The following is a 17,763-nucleotide window of genomic DNA, read 5'->3' on the forward strand; positions in this document are numbered from 1 at the left end:
GTGGTGTTTTTAAATAGTCCAACTACAACAAACCGTCCCATTCGTGACATTGACAGGAGGGCGCCACCGTCAATACCGGATCGCTGGTTCCGATTTTTGCCTTATTGGAAACTATACAGGGTGTGTCGTAAATAAAGTGGGCCAAAGCAAAGAGGTCGATACACTGTACACTGAAATAATTTCCTTTGAATGCATCACAAAATTAAAAAATATCCTCAGCCGAACGCACTTGAAAACTCAAGAAACTTAATTTTGTTCCAAAATACTGGACTGTCCTGTCGATGACATTGACAGTGGGGCGCCACCGTCAATACCGGATCGCTGGTTCAGATTTTTGCCATGTTGGAAACCATATAGTTGAACGATGGTAGCGCCCCCCTGTCATTGAGTTTGGTGGGACAGTTCAGCGTGGGTCATCTATAGCGTTTTTAAAATGTTATTTTTTGTAGCGACGTTGCCGTGTTTCACGTTGGAAGAGCGGCAACAACTCAAAGCATGTCAAAACCACGTGCCATAAAGCAAGTTATTATGTCAAACTAAAGACACACACACAACGACCTTAAAAAACTTTATTTTATCCTTTTCTCGCACTAAGCTTTGCGTCTTGAATGGTCAGCTAACAGTGTTGCTGTTTGTATGTTTGTTCTCAAATGAAACGAAACGCAGTCTTATCAATGTCGAAACAGAGTTAACAAAACGTAACTTATGACTTTGACAATCAACACGACATCATCTGTGCCGTTGATTGACGTCACGTCATCGTCGTGCGTTCTCATTATTTTTATTTATTTCGCAACTTCCAGAATATCGTCCTTATTTTGTACTTTTTACCCAAAACCGCTGTAAATATTCTTCATCTTAAATATGGATAACCAGTACTACTACAAGTTAATGGCTAGCTACCTGTCGAAACGAAACTGCGACGAGTCATTCATGAGATATTTCTTTGGCAAGAATTCATTGAAGAAGACCCCAGAGGAGCTCGAACGAGCCGACGAAAGAAAAAGAAGATTACAGCGGGAACGATCGAGGAGATATCGCGCTCTTAAAAACGCACGGCGGCAGCACGAAGGAAGTGGGACCGGTGGTAGCGGTGCTCGTGACGCCAGTGACACCGATAGCAGCGTGGTCCGCTCCAAATCGCGCACTCTCATGCTTGAAGAGGAATTCAGCGACGGTGACGAACCCCCGACCCTGTGCGACCTCAACTACGACGACAAGTGGCGAGCCACTTCTTCCGATTGTGCTTCCGACGACAACTCGGCGCAGTCGGCGCCCGAGCTCAAGGAAACTCCCTTATCCGGTGACGTGAGCCTGAGCCTGAAAGAGTTCCTGAGCTCTCCCAACGCTGAGCTGGACTACCCGACCGTGCACAGCCTGATGTTCCACTGGCTGCAGACGTAACATCGCCGCGCCGAGCACCTCGAGTGCGGAGCCTCATGGTTCGTATCATATCATTTAATTCTAACTTGTGTTGTCATCTTTATCCTGTTTTATCATTATGGTCTTTTCAAAAATTTGAACTTTTACCATTGATGAAATGTATAGTATTTTGATGTGATAGTATTATACATATCACATTATAAAGTTTAGAGTGCTGCTTCTTTAAGGTGTATCGACATACTGCACATCAAATCAACCGAACCGTCCTGCTATAATTTTAATCTGACTAATAATTAGCTAGTAATTCTCTATTACTTCATTGTATTGTACCTAGTAGGTAGAGTAGATCAGGTGTGATTGTACCTAACTCTCCTATAAAATCAATCAAAACATATGGCTCTTCTTTTTCTACATTATTTAAATTAGATTTTCAGACTTGATTATTGATAAATTTCAGTTGCCATTGATATTTTGAACATATTTTGCAAATTAGGTAGTTGAACCTGTGAGAGTTTATAAGTTCAATTTACAATTTTAGTAGTCATAAGCCTTTATAGTTGATAAACAACGAGTTGTTGTGAGGAGAGCCCATGGCTCAGTTAGCTGTAGAATATTCCACTAGACAATAAGTTGTTGTTAAGTTGCCATATCCTAATATTTAGATACTCAACTATTACTTATACATAATTATATAAATATATATGCACATAGAGATGTATAGATTATAATAAACCTATAGTTTGTGATACGGATGAATTTACATTTTGTGTGAATCTACAATATTAGGTTGTAATATGCATATAGGGTAAGAGAACAGGCAACTAGCTGTGATTGCCTTTTGCCATAGAATGTGCACACTGCTGAGTGCCTGCCGCGCCAGGCGGGCCGTGCCCGGGCGTCTGGTCGTTGCGGGGCTCAACATTCCTCTTGGGTGCAAATACATGCTTTTATTTTTCAATGTATGTGTAATCTTTGGGCCATGATTCAAACGTGCATTTATTTAGAAAATACTCAAAAATATTATAATATTATGCTCTCTTGTTCTAATTCTTTTTTTTTATGAATTGTCATTATGTAAAAAATATTGCAAATGGAGTTCAACCTTTATTTTTAATATCATTTCTGCCATAATTTATAAATATTTTTTGTAATTTTATACATTTGTAGTTTGTAGTTATTATAAATAATCTATTTTATTCATAGGGATTGTGGTTATGGTTTCAATAAGTGTAGTTTGTATTTTATTTTCTTAATTAGCTACAAATTATTAAGGTAATTATTTTAATTTCCCTTGTTATTGGACTTTCTAACTGAATAAAAATTATTTATTATACATACACAAGTAAACATCATAATATCTGCTTTATTGCATCAGTTGATCAATTTGTGTTGTTATACTTTATAACAATATGGTGCAGCTTTAATAATATTATAGGTACTTGGTGCTTACTGGTTTTCTGGTTTTTAGAAATGCACAATAATATAAATAGTGTCCATTTCATTGGAAGTGAAATAAATACAGTGTAATTACATTCAAAAATTACATGGTTTTCCCGATTTTGCCATGTAGAGCACCATTGTTAATCATTTTTATTTGTGAATATGGAATTACATTCCTACAGTAAAGTTAGTTTGTTGGAATCATTTATCTATTTATTTATCTATCAACAATGTACAATATTTTAATAAGGTGGTTTTTACTTTTCTGTTATTTTATTTAAATTAGTTAGTTGTTATAATAACTAACTATTATACAAGGCGCGCTTACACGGACAATGTTACATAATGTAATAACATTTTTGGCAAATTCAATTATTAGCAATAGGTGTAGATATATATATACGCTTATAATATGTATAACGCCCCCGATCCCCCGACTGGTCCAGTCTAGTGCCCACCCCAAAAAAATAATCTATGTTTAGAAATAGCAATTTATGATTTACAAACTTTCAACCAATTGAAAGTTAGCATTTCGTGGAGAGTGATGATGGTTTATTATTATTCCCCTCTACTGAAACCGAACGACCAGTATTACGTTTATTACTTAAAACCCGGAGGAGTTAACTGCGCACCTGGCAGCCGTGACGACATTTAGACGCTGTACGGGACGGGGCGTACGCGGGGAGCTGTGCGGGTAAGTGGGAGGGAGAGTCGCATTCCAGCGAGATGCGCAGTTAGCTCAATCGGGTTGTACTTAGATAGACCTAGTCTATGGCGATTAATATCCATATTCCTAGCGTTAAATCCACCCACTGTACACTGTTATGCGCAATAAAGTTTAAAATAAATGAAAGTCATGATTCTGGGCATAAATAAATATATCATTAAGGTCCATGCATTAACCACAGACATTTTGCCCTTAGCATGATTAGATTCTGGCGTTGTAGTCGGCGGCAATTATTGTAGGCGCTTTACAATGCTGCAAAAAATTTTTCACTTCGCCCCAGAATTTAATATGCTCTTGTAATATCGCCTTTACAATACTTACTAAATATTAAAATTTTAGTATAAAGAGGATTGGTACTTAGATCTCACGATCGGATTTAAAAAATTGGTTTATTTTATCCCTACTTAGGTACTACTCGTAATCTCTAATAAATTATGTGAATATTATAAATGAGAAATTAACTCTTGTCCGTCTGTTGCGCTTTCACGCCTAAGTAAACTACTAAAGCGATTTTGATGAAATTTGATTAGAAATAGTTTTGACTTCCGGGAAAGGATATAGGTAGGATTCTTCTTCTTATTCGTTACGCTCTTGGCAGAGCGGTCGTGGTCACGTTGAGGCGTTCACATCGGTTGTAGAGGCGGATACAACTCTCCGCACGATCTCCCTCCATCTCTCTCTATTGTCAGACTGTCTGGTGCAGTCACATACGCCGTCTCCCACTGCTGTACTGCTTTTTTTGTATATCTTACTTACTTAATGCCCATCCACTTTACAGTAGCCATCTACTGTGTCGTTAAGGTGTAATTACCAATAGTTTTGTTATTACATTATTGGTGCATTGTCCGCAATCTTTACCGTTTTGATTGAATACAGAGACAATCTCTACATTACTCTATTGCTTCAATAAATAAATACAGTAGAACGCCGATTATCCGAATTAATTGGGACCGGGGTCGATTCGGATAATCGAAAATTCGGATAATCGGACATAGACTGGTAAAAGGGAAAAACCAACTGTCACACATAGAATAAACTTTAATTATGTTAACAATCAGATATATTTCCTACTTGGCGTTATTGTAGAACTGCTACAATAACGCTCAGTTGAAATATATCCGAATTCCAACAAAAAAAAAACAAAAATTACTTGGTTTTAATTTTTTATATTACGCTTAGGACCGATTCGGATAATAATTGGCGATTCGGTTAATCGGCGTTCGGATAATCGGCGTTCTACTGTAATAAAGTAGGTGCAGCATAACCGAATAGTTTCCGGAGTTTGTGCAGCAACGGTATTGGTGAGCATATTATTTTGAGCCTAATTGCGCCCTAAAAATAATTTTTCAGTATTTTTCGAGTCTCCTCGGAATTCGGAGTTATTTCAGTTTCAATTATTATAAGGGCGACGTTAGTCACAGTGAAGACGCGACGCGGCGCGGCGTCAAGTGTTTACGGCTATAAAGTTTCCGAGTGCGGCCTCTGGCTGGATCTACAATCTACATACCTATCTTGTGTGTTCAGTGTGCTGTGTTACTACACCTAATTAAGTTACTACCTTTTAAACAATAATTATAATTTGCAATGGAGAGTTTAAACGGTTAAGATTGCGATGCGCCAGCAGTTAGCGATGCCTTATGTGTATTTTAGATTATAATTAATGCTTAGATAGGTACTTTAAGGTAGTGCCATATTAAAGAGCTTCCTGACTATTTTTAATTGGTGTTTCAGTTATTCCATTTTCATAAAGAACCAGCGATATTATAGATAGGTACCGCGATAGCACCTCAACTTTAAACAAAATACGAAATTATCACAAGATTCAATATTTTTATAAGATTGTAATTATAAGAGAGCTTTATAAAATAAAAGAAATTCAATGTCATTACGTTTAATCAATTCAAATCACACTATTATCTGTATTACTTAGGATCTAGTGTATCTTTTATAATACATAATAGGGGTTTTAAGTATGAAATTNTATAGAGCATGATTTGCTTAATGAAGTTGATATTGAAAGTGTTATCTCTAAATTTTCCCACATTAAAAATCAAGAAAAGTTCATTTGTAACAGTTTTGTTTCATTTAATACCCTAAACTTGAGAACCTAAAGCAAACCAAGGGCCCCTTGATAGAAATTTGCTACAGGCCCCGCGCTGGCTTAATCCGGCACTGGGGTTTTAAGTATGAAATTGCCGATTTTTTTCTTCAATATTCATGTAATTTAGTATGTCTGTTACAGTCAAAACTCATAATGCTCTTGGTCAATATTCTACTGGAAATATCAGTCAAAAGTGGTTTTGACTAAGGGCGTTAGTCAAAACCACTTATAGCTGCACAAAATCAGTCAATAGTGTTTTTTGAGTGACCGATTATGAGTTTTGACTGTAACACGTCCATTATTTCTTATTATTTTCTAAAATCTTCAAAAACTGTAGGTGCAGTGGTCGTTTCCGTTAAAGAAATATGATTATTTTTTACAGGTAGGTATCAATTTCCATTTTTTTCTTATGCAGGATAATCTAGTCAAAAAAATATTCGGTAAATTAAAGGCAATTTCGAACTTTATTATAGGCACGTAAAATAATAATGCAACTTTAGATTAATCTTTTTTTATAGTGCTAAAATACGGAATTTAGGAATTATTATATATTTTGCAGTTCGACAGTCACTTAAGTATGTGTAACTTAAATAACTACATACCTATATACAGGAAGTCTCATGAAGGGTGTACCAGCCAGCGGTTGTCTGGTATTACAGGACACTAATACCTCGATCGATTTAACCACTATGTATGCGAAAATGAATAATATTCAAGTTATTTAGCTAAAACGCATGTTGTCCTGCTTAGAGATGTGCCGCTGAGAAAGTTCTCGTTCCCGGCAATATTCCCAGTGAGAATATTCTCGAGAACCGAGAACGCTCCCGGGAATATTCTCAGTGTTCTCGACAGAATGCATTTAGTTTTAATTTTAATTTTGTTGTTTATATGTGATATTATTTGTAATGTTTCGATGATTCATTAACTGGGCGTTAAGACTAGTCGTTATAAACAAGGCATGAAACGTGTGAGTGAGATATTGCTGTCTTGCTCACTCTTTTCGTGGCGAACGCGTGCCGCGGCTTTAGGACTCGGCTGCGGTATTTGAACATCAGTGTGCCGCTGAGTTTTAAGGCCCTTGCCACCCTGGAGGATTGCAAGCGGATTCAAAGTGGATTTAAAGCGGAGCGGCGACGCGACGGAGAAGCTGCGTGAAAATATCGTGAAGCTTCCCGAAGGCTGCCCAGCCGAGCTGGATTCGATGATTGACCTTTTTTCGAAGTTGGACCTACCTAACTGGACTGTTTGTCCCAGGTATACATTATTGTCAACAACTTCGAGTGTAGAGCCTCCAACTTTTAGAGGAGTGGGTGCAACACGGTCTTTAGACATGATTTTTAAATCTTGTCCATGTTCATTTTGAGACCCACTTGTTGAGAGACTCTATTGAGGCCATCGAGCATTGTATCTAGATCTTCCACGATCTCAGCCATGACTACGATATCGTCTGCTGTCTGGGTGATGTACTCGCCGTTGATATTTATGCTGAATCCGCTCCAGCCCAGAAGCTTGAAAACATCTTCCAGGGCGGTGGTGATGACGTCTCCCTGTCTCACCCCTCGCTGCAACTGGATAGGTTTCGGGTCCTGATCTTAAAACGGACTGTTACTGTGGCGTGTNAAAAGTAGCCGCCTGACATGGAACGTGTTATGGGGGCTGAAAATATAGGAAATGACCCATTCTATCCGCCAAATCATTTTGGCACACGATGCACCAAACACCCTGTATATTTTGCAGTTCGACAGTCACTTAAGTATGTGTAACTTAAATAACTACATACCTATATACAGGAAGTCTCATGAAGGGTGTACCAGCCAGCGGTTGTCTGGTATTACAGGACACTAATACCTCGATCGATTTAACCACTATGTATGCGAAAATGAATAGTATTCAAGTTATTTAGCTAAAACGCATGTTGTCCTGCTGTTTGCTATTTGATCCAGAAAAACACGTTAAACGTTTGAAGTAGTAGTGTTACAGTCAAAACTCATACTGCCGTGCTAGCGATATCAGCAGTAACTATAATTTGGCAAAACTATAATGAGCTCTATTTCAAATGAGCTGACGGGAGTTTTTTTTAAAAACAAAATATAGGAGGATGTTTTTTTATTTCTTATTGTATTATTAAGAAATCTACGTATTTGTCAGGCAAAATATAAAGTAAAATCATTAGTTTCCATGAAGTTTGGACTGATTGGAAAAATTTGAAATCGGGCGAAAGCATTCTTGACTGATTTTTTGCAGTCAAAAGTGGTATTGACTAACGCCCTTGGTCAAAACCACTTTTGACTGGAAATATCAGTCAAAAGTGATATTGACCAAGAGCATCAGTCAAAACGTATGATCGATTATGAGTTTTAACTGCAAAGTTTTTTTATACCTATCTTAAAAACTTTTTTACTTAACTAGTGGACTAATTGCTGTGCAAACATAAGTCTACTTTTAGATCTTCGTACCAAAATTGACAACTGAAATGGAAAGCACCTAAATAATAATAATAAGTAATTTATTTCAACACACAGTAATATGTTACAATTAATAACATTTCATTTCATATGCAATAAATTAAATTCAAACAATAAAATATTAACTTTCTTCTAATTAGTTTCCTAGTGGAATTTTATCTAAACCTACTAGTTTTGTGCAACATTATTGGTGATCTTTTTTTCGGAGAGGTACAAATATATTTAGCGTGTTTATCTGGATCAAATCACAATCAGAATCAATCAATTATTCATTTTCGCTAAACATACATAGGGGTTTAATCGATAGGTATTAGTGTCTTTTAACACTAGACAGCCACTCTGCAGCTCTGGTACGCCCTTTGTTGGACACCGTATTAGGTACAGGGTGTCCCAAAATTAGCACGTCACACTGACACTGGAGGTAGCTGAGTCTAAGACGCATCGAACAAGCTTAATATGTCCATAGAAAAGTTTGATGAGTTTTGAAATATGACTCATTAGTTATTTTTAAAAATAGACTTAATATACTTGTTAGATGCGTCTTAAGCTCATTTACCTATTATGGTGTCAGTGTGACGTGCAAATTTTGGGACACCCTGTATATTCAAATCATTTATTTCAGACATGACATAAAACCATATACAAATGAGTAGTCAATGAAATTCAGGGCAACAATCACATTTTATAGATTCGAAATATTGAAATGTGCCTCAAAGGTTATTTACTAAAAGTCACTTAAATATTATTATATCAACGTGCGTGTAACTTTTATTAAACAAGGAGCAAGTAGGTAAGTTTGGGAGGATGGATAGACTGATGTTCGTTATTACTTTCAACTAAAATGGTATGACACGGGTCTTAACGCGACGTTTATACGGATACTGTGAGTGGCGTGTCGTGGTAACATCACTAGTGGTAGTGGAACAAATGACAATATGAGGGTGGTTGAAAATTTTCAAGCCCGCGCGAATGGACGACGCCGCGAGCCGCCAGTCTGCTTGTGACCACGGCTGCAGCTTAGCAGCCGAAACGTCAAGCCGTGGCCCGTGAGTACTTACTTGTAACTCATTAATAAACGTCGCGGTAAGACCCGTGTCTTACTATTTGAGTTGAAACGGCTAAATGGATTTTCATCAAATTTTACAATATTTAAAATAAGAGAATAACTATAACTTGGAACAGTATTGAGTTAATTGGCCAAATTATAAACACAAAAGAGTACCTACCTAAGTCTGTTCAAACTGAATTTCTCAAAGCTCGTCTAAAGGCTGATTTACACGTATTAAGTAGGTAATTAAATATCGATGATGTTTTTTTCCTCTCAGTCCTTTACTATAAGTAGCCATTTTATAAAATTTTAAACTTTCGCGTTCCATTTCAAAGAGAAACACGGGTCTCACTCAACACGACATTTTTTAAATGAGTTGCTCACGGCTTGACGTTTCGGCTGCTATGCTGTGGCTGGGTATGAGGGTAGTTGAAAATATTCAAGCCCGCCCGAACGGAAGATGCCGCGAGCTGTCAGTCTGCTTGTGAGTTTCTGACCACGGCTACTGCAGCATAGCAGCACCTCATGCCGTGAGAACATTTATGTAGGTACTTACTTATTTACAAAAAAATTCGCGTTGAGACCCGTGTTTCTGTAATTTAGTAGCCATTTTGTTTTAAAGTTTTCATACTTCTTCCTTCCTTAAAACGCTATACCTACGTCCTAATTCGAAACTTACTTAAGTCATTTTTTGAGAAGTTTTACTAGAAATAATATTTAACCTTCTTCCACTTCTGCTGCTGCTGCTAGTGAGCGTTAGTTTGTTTAACTATCTTAAGTCACAGCCGGCACGTTCCTCTATAATTTGTACTTCATGGTTCAACATTTCTAGATAAGTAATTCCTTCCTACTAATATTATAAATGCGAAAGTTTGGATGTCTGGATGTTTGTTACTCTTTCACGCAAAAACTACTGAACGGATTTTGATGAAACTATACAGTATTATTGTTTATAACCCAGAATAACATATAGGCTATAATAATTTATGACGATCTGTGACAAACTGAATTTCACGCGGGTGAAGCCGCGGGCAAAAGCTAGTACTTTATAAAATAGATGTTATTAAAATAATAATTTATTGGGCACATTTAATATCGCCTTTAATACCCTATTACAAAAATATTATATCTTATCTATCTACGTACCTACTTATTAACATAATAGAAACTACGCGAGTAACTTTTTAAAAGTAGGTACCTAAGGGGCTAAGGTCAAAAAATAGAATCTCATTTCTATTTTGTGCATAGGTTGACTATACCTACCTAGTTATTATCTTGATCCTAAACGGAATCGGAAGTGATACCTACATCACGATTATATTGTCTGGAAATGAGAAGTTTTGTTAGTCATATTTCTAATTTGAAAACATTCCAGGCGCGAATTCAACTCTCAAAAAAGGTCGCGGTAACTTGCGGTCACGTCTGTGTCATAGTCACCCGAAACTCGTCAAAGCGCTTGGTGCAATCAGGTGCTAGTTACTAAGACTTTTGTTTGTATCATCAGTCTAAAGATCTAAATCGACCGTGAAAGTGTGACCTGTGTCTAATACTTGTGGAGCCGCGTTCGACTAAAAACTGTTCAGTCTTGTAAAGAGCTCAGTTACTTAATTACATAAGTAAATACATTTACACATTACAATAATACTATGGCTTTTTCAATATCACCGTATACAAATATAAAGTTTATAAAGCAAGATGACACTAGAAGAAGAGTAACTTTAACATTTATTTCATTAGCTTATCTGTCTTATAACACGCCTTCAAATTGCAAAAGTTTGAAAATGTCCTTAGTGGACACTTGGACACATAGGTAATCTAGTAATTTTAATAATAACAAGAATTTTTGAGTTAAGTTATGGAACTTATGGAGTCATTTAATATTAGTTAGATGTTACAACACAAATAAGTTTTTTTTCCACAATTATTATTATTAGTTTATTTACTTATAAAGTAGGTATATGTTATAGTTTTTTACCAGACTGCGCCAGATTATGTTTTTTGTTTAAATACCTAGTGACCTTATAAGTAGTAATATAGGTAGGTAGGTACATATTCAATCGAAAGGTAAAGGTAGTATTTTGACAAGGCGTTTAATGTCATTGCCACCGCCCACCTTACAGCCCACGAACAAGTGGTCAAGATCACTGGCAAACACACTGAGCTAAACAGCAAGTGTGTGCAGCAATACAGGCCGTGGGCGGATAACCGATTTAAAATTATCAAGTGTACTGCAACATACTCGGTCGAGTGGAAACGCGAAACAGTAAAGTAACTCTTAGATTTTTTCAAACTGTAAAAGTTAATGCGACGGTTAATGAATGCGCGTGCGGTTCTGTGCGGGTGAGCACGCGCGTGGGGCGGCCGCCACTCCAGTGCCGCCGCCGCCGCCGCGCGCGCCGCGCTCACAGCGCCCCACGCCGCCCGCCGCAGCGCCTGACGCACACTCTTACTATGAAATCCTGCGCCATGTACAAAATTACATATGTGACCAGGAAAAAACAGGTAAACCACTCAAAAAACGCATGCACCGTCGTTTCATATTCATTTTTCACACTTGACTGGTTGCTGGTTCTTGCTAATTTCTTCATTTCTCGTCGCTTGCGCCTAATTCGCAGTGTCGTTGCCAAAGAGGGAATTCTTGATAGACTGAAGTAGTGGGAATTTAAGTTGTCCGCCGCGAGCGCGGCACACGCCGCGGTAGTCGTCGGCGTTGAGCGAGTAGATCATGGCGCCGCGCAGCCCCGCCGCGCGCACGAACGCCGCCTTGGCCGCCACGCTCTGCGGGGACTCGAACGAGACCCACTCCCGGCCTCTGTAGAGATACGGTACTTTGGCCTCTACGTCCTCTTGAATTATGACGTCGTTGAATTTTTTTACAAATGTACATATTTCTGGATAGTTGACAAAGCCCATGCCTCCGAGGGAGCCGTATCCAGAAGCCGGGCTCCCCACTCTGGTGTTGCCAGGGTTCACGAGAGTGAAAGTGTGGCCATAAGTGGGTATACCGACTACGATTTTACTCAGACTCAGCCCTTTGCTGTAGTACATGTGGACAGTGTAGTTGACATTCAGTGAGGCTAGATACATTTGCTCCCCGTGCCGTGCGAATAGTGGTGAGTTAAATCCAGTGAATGGAGTGTATGTGGTGAAATAGTGAAAGTCATACGTCATAACATTCACATAGTCGGTATATAAATTAATTTGATCAATATCATAAGAAATATCAACTATTGTTTCTGGTGCAGCAACGGCCACAGTGAGTAAGTAATCTCTTTTCTCTCTAATGTATTCACGTCGGATTTCATACAATAACTGAGAAAAATGTTGTCTCTCCCGTTTGCCTCCAAGGATGAATGTGTCCAGGTGCACAGCTGGAAATTCCCAATCAAGATCTACTCCATCTAATGTATAGTTCCGCAGTAACCATTTTAGAGATCTTATGAACACTTTTCTGGATGCATGATTGATAACCATATCAGAGAAACCATCTTCATTTCCAGAACCTCCCACAGAAATCAAAATTTTCAAATCAGGATTTACTTTCTTAAGTTTCACAATATCACGTAGAGCTTGATACTGTACGTCGTCTAGATGAATTTCCTTATTCACGACCCGGGCAAAGGCAACGTTGATGTGCGTGCACAGGTGCGGGTGGATGTCCGCGGGCAGCAGCTGGCCCGTCCCGTTAGCACTGGGCGTATTGTAATAGCATGACACTATTTTCTTTTCCTCATCACTCAAACGTGGTAAAGCTCGTAATTTAGTTTTACCCAATTGCTGTCCCCGTAAAATTGCAAACGTTTTAGCACGAAAGTAGGATTTCATTGAAAAATAAGTCGGGACCTTGCTTATGATGCGAGTTGGTAATTCAGGTTGAATTAGAATCAAGGTCGTTGCAACTAAAACAAGAACTGCACCACAAGCCACAACAGTCTTAACTGTGTTCGTAATTTTACTACATTGCACCGACTTTGTATACATTAGAGCTGGTCCTTTTACTTTTTGGTAATAAACAGCACCTTTATCTAACATTTTCGTAGGTAATTGTTTTTTATTGTTGCAATATTTCACACACAAGTCTAGCGCGCACTGTCGGAGGCACGTAAACTAAATATCACCTAGCAAGTAACGGAACACACGATAAAACAATTACGTATCTTTAATTGTTATCTCAACTATCGTTGTAAGTGCTTCAAATATTAGTTTCACCAATTAAAATATTAATAAATTGAAGTAATGTACTTTGTAAACAATACAGCAGCACAACAACAAAGAGTGACGGACAGACGAGTGACTTTTTGTTTTTTAATAACAAAATAAAGTGTTGGCGATTTTAATTAGAGATACATTAACTATGTATATAAGTAACTTAATTTTTATAATGTTGTACTATATCAATTATACTCAAGTTTATTTATTTAGGTACATGAATTAAATAACGATTATTTACATGAATTGTAAATGTCAAATGTCCATGAAAGCTGCATAATAGTCGCTGTTGTTTCTTGTAGACTTAAAAACAAAAAAATAACAGTGTGTGTCAAAAAAAAATGACAACGTCAAATTTGACACTATTGACTATCGCAAATAAGATCAAGGTTGTAAAATGTTAATGTAATTTACGAATTAAAATTAGTCTTTTATAAATTTTCGGAACATGTCAATTACGTAGAAGGATCCCACGTCGAACTTGACGTCACATAGAATACGAATGCGGCTGCTAGCTATGGATAGCACGTCCATGAATCCTTACGAACAACAGCTGTATACGGTTTTCAAAACGTTCGACGTAGATAACGAGGAAGCCCTAAACAAATCGGCCGTGCTCGATCTGTGCGACGCTTTGCAGCTGGAAGACCGCGGTGCAGCCCTCGTCGGCTCGCTGTTCGAGCGCAGCTCCGACCGCGTCACCTTCACACAGTTCCGCAACGGGCTTCTTTCGGTGCTCAGCGGCGACGGCGCCTCCGCCCCCGCCACCTCGGGCGCGCCCTCCGCGCCGCCCGGCGCTCCGCACAGCGACGAGGACTCCTCCGGCCGCGAGATCGCTCCCAAGTTCGTCTTCGGTTCCAAAAAGTACGGGCGACGCTCGAGGCCTCAGCGCGCCTCTGACGCGCACGCGCCGCGAGCCGCCTCCGTGTCCCGCCTGGACGCCGACGACGGGCGCGCGCGCTCCTCGCAGCGCATGCGGGCCCGGCGCAGCGCCTCGGCCATGGAGGCGCGCGACCTCGACCCCGACGACGACGACGCGCCGGCCTTCGAGCACGAGCGCCGCGTCGACCGCGTGCAGGCCCTGGCGCTGTGCCGCGACCTGCGCATGGACGGCATCGACGGCGGGCTCGTCGACCGCATCTTCGAGGAGGCGCGCGCCGGCGAGACGACCACCGTCGGAGAGTTCTTCGACCGCTTGAACGCGACCCTCACCTCGTCCATCGAGGGCGCCGGAGAGAGCGCGCCCACTCCGGAGCCGGACGGCGCGGACCCCGAGGACGACGACGCCGGCGTCGCGAGCGAGCTGGTCGTGGACGCGTGGGAGCGCGCCGGCGTGCCGCGCCCGCGCCGCCTGCTGCTCGAGCTCGGTTTCGGCGCCGCCGCCGTGCGCCCGCCCGACCTGGAGCGCGCGCTGGACACCGAGCTCGCGGCGCTCGCCGAGCCGCTGGACGAGCGCCGCGACGCGCGCCCGCTAGTGCTGGCGGCGGCGCTGGCGCTGGCGCGGCTGCGGCTGCGGCGCGCGCGGCGCCGGGCCGACCTCGCCGCGGCCGAGCGCGACAAGCTGCGCGCCGACGTGGCCGAGGCCAACCGCCGCGCGCTGCTGCTCGCGCAGGACGTGGACGAGACGCACGCGCGATTGGAGGCCGAGCTGCGGCGCGCGCGCGCGAATTGTGCGATGCGCTGTGCGCGGGCCCGGCGGAGGCGCGCGCGGACGCGAGCGCGGGCCCGGACGCGGTGGACGCGTGCGTGGGCCCGGACGCGGCTCACGCGTGTGTGGGCCCGGACGCGGGACTGCGGACGGACGCGGGACTGCAGACGGACGAGGCGCTCGACGAGCTCCCGAAGGACCTCGCCGACACTGAGCGCCGACATGAGGAGGAGAAGCAGAAATTGTCCGAACTGGTCAAGTGAGTAGTTCGCTAAGTCCTAGCGTATGAGATGGCCAAAAATTATATTATACATTTATTTATTTATTTTTTTATTTATTTTATTTTATTCGGAAAACCAACAGCAATACAATACAAATAATGGGACCTTAAATTATGTATCTGCTTAGCCATTTATAGGTAATCGCAAATGGATAAATAATGAAATTATATAGCAGTATTATTATTATGAATCATAGGTACAAGTATAGAATTTTATTATTGATAATGAAACCATTTTTAAACATTTCTTCACTGACGATGCGAGCACATATGTAGAATTTCGTCCAATGACCCCGCGCGTGTAGCGCTCGCACACTCACTGCGGCCGCCTGTCGCACAGTAATGACAGTAATATAATTACGCGCGAGCGATAAGGATGGGCAGCTTGGGGTCATCGGACGAAATTCTATCTGCTCGGCGACCGGACTTTATGAATTTTTGGCAATTACCTTCGATCTGTCTGTCTTCGATCTGATCTGTCGGGTATTTTATCACATCGCGACGAATCGAATCCGTGCGGGCCTTTCGCAGGGAGCTGGAGGCGAGCCTGGAGGCGATGCGCGAGGAGTACGAGCGCTGCGAGGAGTACTGGGCGGGCAAGCTGCGTGACGAGCGCGCCGCCGCCGAGGCCGACGCGCGCGCCGGCGACGAGCGCCTGGCCGAGCTGCTGGCGCGCGTGGCCGACTACGAGCGCCACTTCGCGCCGCCGCCGCTGCCGCCCATCGAGGAGCGCGCCGCGCTCGAGCAGCAGGTGTCCACCACCAGCACCACCCCGACACGCGACCCACTTTTATGAACCGGCAAAACGAGACTCCCGTAGATTTCGTCGAGCGATACGAGACGACGACGCGACCGTTTCGCCGACTCGATCGATCCGACCGATATCAATCACGAAGCGGTGGGGAAATCTCACGGTCGATTTAAAATCAATCGAGTCTTTGGGCTATATTTCACCGGGAAACCATGGCGGCGCAACCAGTCACTGGCTACCAACAAAATGTATGCAGCTCTATAGAGAGTCACTCACCTGGTGTCCGTTTGGTTGCGCAAAGCTGCATATCTACATTTTGTTGGTAGCCGGCGACTGGTTGCGCCGTCACGGTGTCCCGGTGAAATATAGCCCTTAAAAGTGGCGCTTCAGAATTATCTGTGAACGCCGTCGACACTACTCCGATACGAAACGCTCTACTCCGATTTTCAGGTGGCGGACCTGGAGCGCGAGTTCGCGGCGCACCGCGAGCAGGCGGCGGCCGAGCTGGCGGCGCGCGACGCCGAGCTGCGCCGCCTGCGCGCGCGCCGCCCCGCCGCGCCCCGCCCGTCCGCGCCCTCCGCGCCGTCCGCCGCGCCCGCGCCAGGTGAGCGGGGCGAGACTCGACCGCGCGAGAGGTTCCCCAGTCAAAGTGTAGTGTGTCCCTAGTCAAATAAATTACCACAAACTGTTGTAGTGTACGGGCGGGAGGCAGTGATTGTAAGGCACCGCTCCTGTGCCCGGGATATGTGGTCAGGAAGGGAACTAACTCCCTAGTGAGCCTAGAGTCCCTATTCCCTAAGACACTAAGTGCCTAGAGCCCTAGCCCTGCCTAACAATATAATGTGCCTATAGACAGATACCCGTGATAATACACGGCTCGGAAACGTGAATTTTTTGGACAGCGTGCTATGGAAGGGGCTATGCTCGGGTTACTTCACGAAACCGTATCAGAAATTAGGAGATCCGTAAACGAACTAAAGTCGCTGACACAGCTCGACGGATCAGCAAGCTGAAGTGGCAATGTGCAGTGCACAGTAGTTTGCAGAACTGAGGCAGCAGGGTTAAAGTGGAGGCTACGTACAGGAAAGCGCATCGTAGGACGTCCACCTACAAAGTGGACCGACGACCTCATAAAGGTAAGCAGGAAGGTGCTGGGTGCAGGCCGCTACCAAGCGGTTATTATGAAATCATTGGGGTACAGGCCTATGTTCAGCAGTGGACGTCCTATGGCTGAAATGATGATGATGATGATGATAAAATGTTGCTTTATTAAAATTCCTACGCTAAAAATTATCCATTTGTATTTAATGCCACTATGCAGTCCTAGTTTAACTATTTCGAGAAAAACTCATTTTTGCAGTTTTCATACTAGTTGCTATTCAAGTAGCCATAAGATAAAAATAATACAGAATACATAGGCTTGTGATACCTTTTTAGAATCTCAATTAACCAAGAAAGTTTTTAAGGTAATGGGCACGATGGTCTTCCTACATTTTTTTTACACGACGGCTGATCAAAAGTGCAAGACATTAATGAATTAATTTTTCCTTCTTCTCTGCAATTTCTTAAAATTTTCATACTTTGAAACTAGTTTGTTGAACTTTAATCTTTTCTTTTGATAGCCCAACTATCCCTTGTGATAAGGAAAAAAACTAGATTGAAAAGTATCCTCATTTGTAGAAATGGCATGAAAAAAAGTAATCGCAGGTGG

General features: G+C 42.1%; 3 protein-coding genes across 4 annotated transcripts; 2 read left to right on the plus strand and 1 right to left on the minus strand.

The window, feature by feature from the left end:
• The first annotated feature begins 533 nt into the window (after positions 1-533).
• Positions 534-14,032, plus strand: LOC114359865 (uncharacterized). Of its 2 annotated transcripts, none has more exons than XM_028314396.1 (2): positions 534-1,442; positions 14,014-14,032. In XM_028314396.1, the coding sequence occupies exon 1, from the start codon at positions 865-867 to the stop codon at positions 1,402-1,404; it is 540 nt and encodes a 179-aa protein (XP_028170197.1). In that variant the 5' UTR covers positions 534-864; the 3' UTR covers positions 1,405-1,442; positions 14,014-14,032. The 2 variants fall into 2 exon arrangements, 1 of the variants encoding a protein (XP_028170197.1); XR_003656457.1 differs by lacking the exon at positions 14,014-14,032 and adding an exon at positions 3,251-5,435 and having other exon boundaries at positions 537-3,208.
• On the minus strand, positions 10,449-13,445 carry Cht11 (chitinase-3-like protein). Its single transcript, XM_028314408.1, has one exon. The coding sequence runs from the start codon at positions 13,194-13,196 to the stop codon at positions 11,769-11,771; it is 1,428 nt and encodes a 475-aa protein (XP_028170209.1). The 5' UTR covers positions 13,197-13,445; the 3' UTR covers positions 10,449-11,768.
• On the plus strand, positions 13,721-16,297 carry LOC114360226 (blastoderm-specific gene 25D). Its single transcript, XM_028314843.1, has 3 exons — positions 13,721-15,015; positions 15,057-15,280; positions 15,833-16,297. The coding sequence occupies exons 1-3, from the start codon at positions 13,876-13,878 to the stop codon at positions 16,095-16,097; spliced, it is 1,629 nt and encodes a 542-aa protein (XP_028170644.1). The 5' UTR covers positions 13,721-13,875; the 3' UTR covers positions 16,098-16,297.
• The last annotated feature ends 1,466 nt before the right edge of the window (positions 16,298-17,763 follow it).

The sequence above is a fragment of the Ostrinia furnacalis genome, unplaced genomic scaffold, assembly GCF_004193835.3.
Source record: "Ostrinia furnacalis isolate ACB-3 unplaced genomic scaffold, ASM419383v2 OfSCF0319, whole genome shotgun sequence".
Taxonomy (NCBI): Eukaryota; Metazoa; Arthropoda; class Insecta; order Lepidoptera; family Crambidae; genus Ostrinia; species Ostrinia furnacalis.

Excerpts from the sequence above, each read along its gene's own strand:
- LOC114359865 (XM_028314396.1), top strand. The coding sequence starts at position 865 with ATGGATAACCAGTACTACTACAAGTTAATGGCTAGCTACCTGTCGAAA.
- Cht11 (XM_028314408.1), bottom strand. The coding sequence starts at position 13,196 with ATGTTAGATAAAGGTGCTGTTTATTACCAAAAAGTAAAAGGACCAGCT.
- LOC114360226 (XM_028314843.1), top strand. The coding sequence starts at position 13,876 with ATGCGGCTGCTAGCTATGGATAGCACGTCCATGAATCCTTACGAACAA. Across the intron at positions 15,016-15,056 it reads AGACGCACGCGCGATTGGAG|TGCGCGGGCCCGGCGGAGGC; the intron begins GCCGAGCTGCGG and ends TGCGATGCGCTG. Across the intron at positions 15,281-15,832 it reads AAATTGTCCGAACTGGTCAA|GGAGCTGGAGGCGAGCCTGG; the intron begins GTGAGTAGTTCG and ends GGCCTTTCGCAG.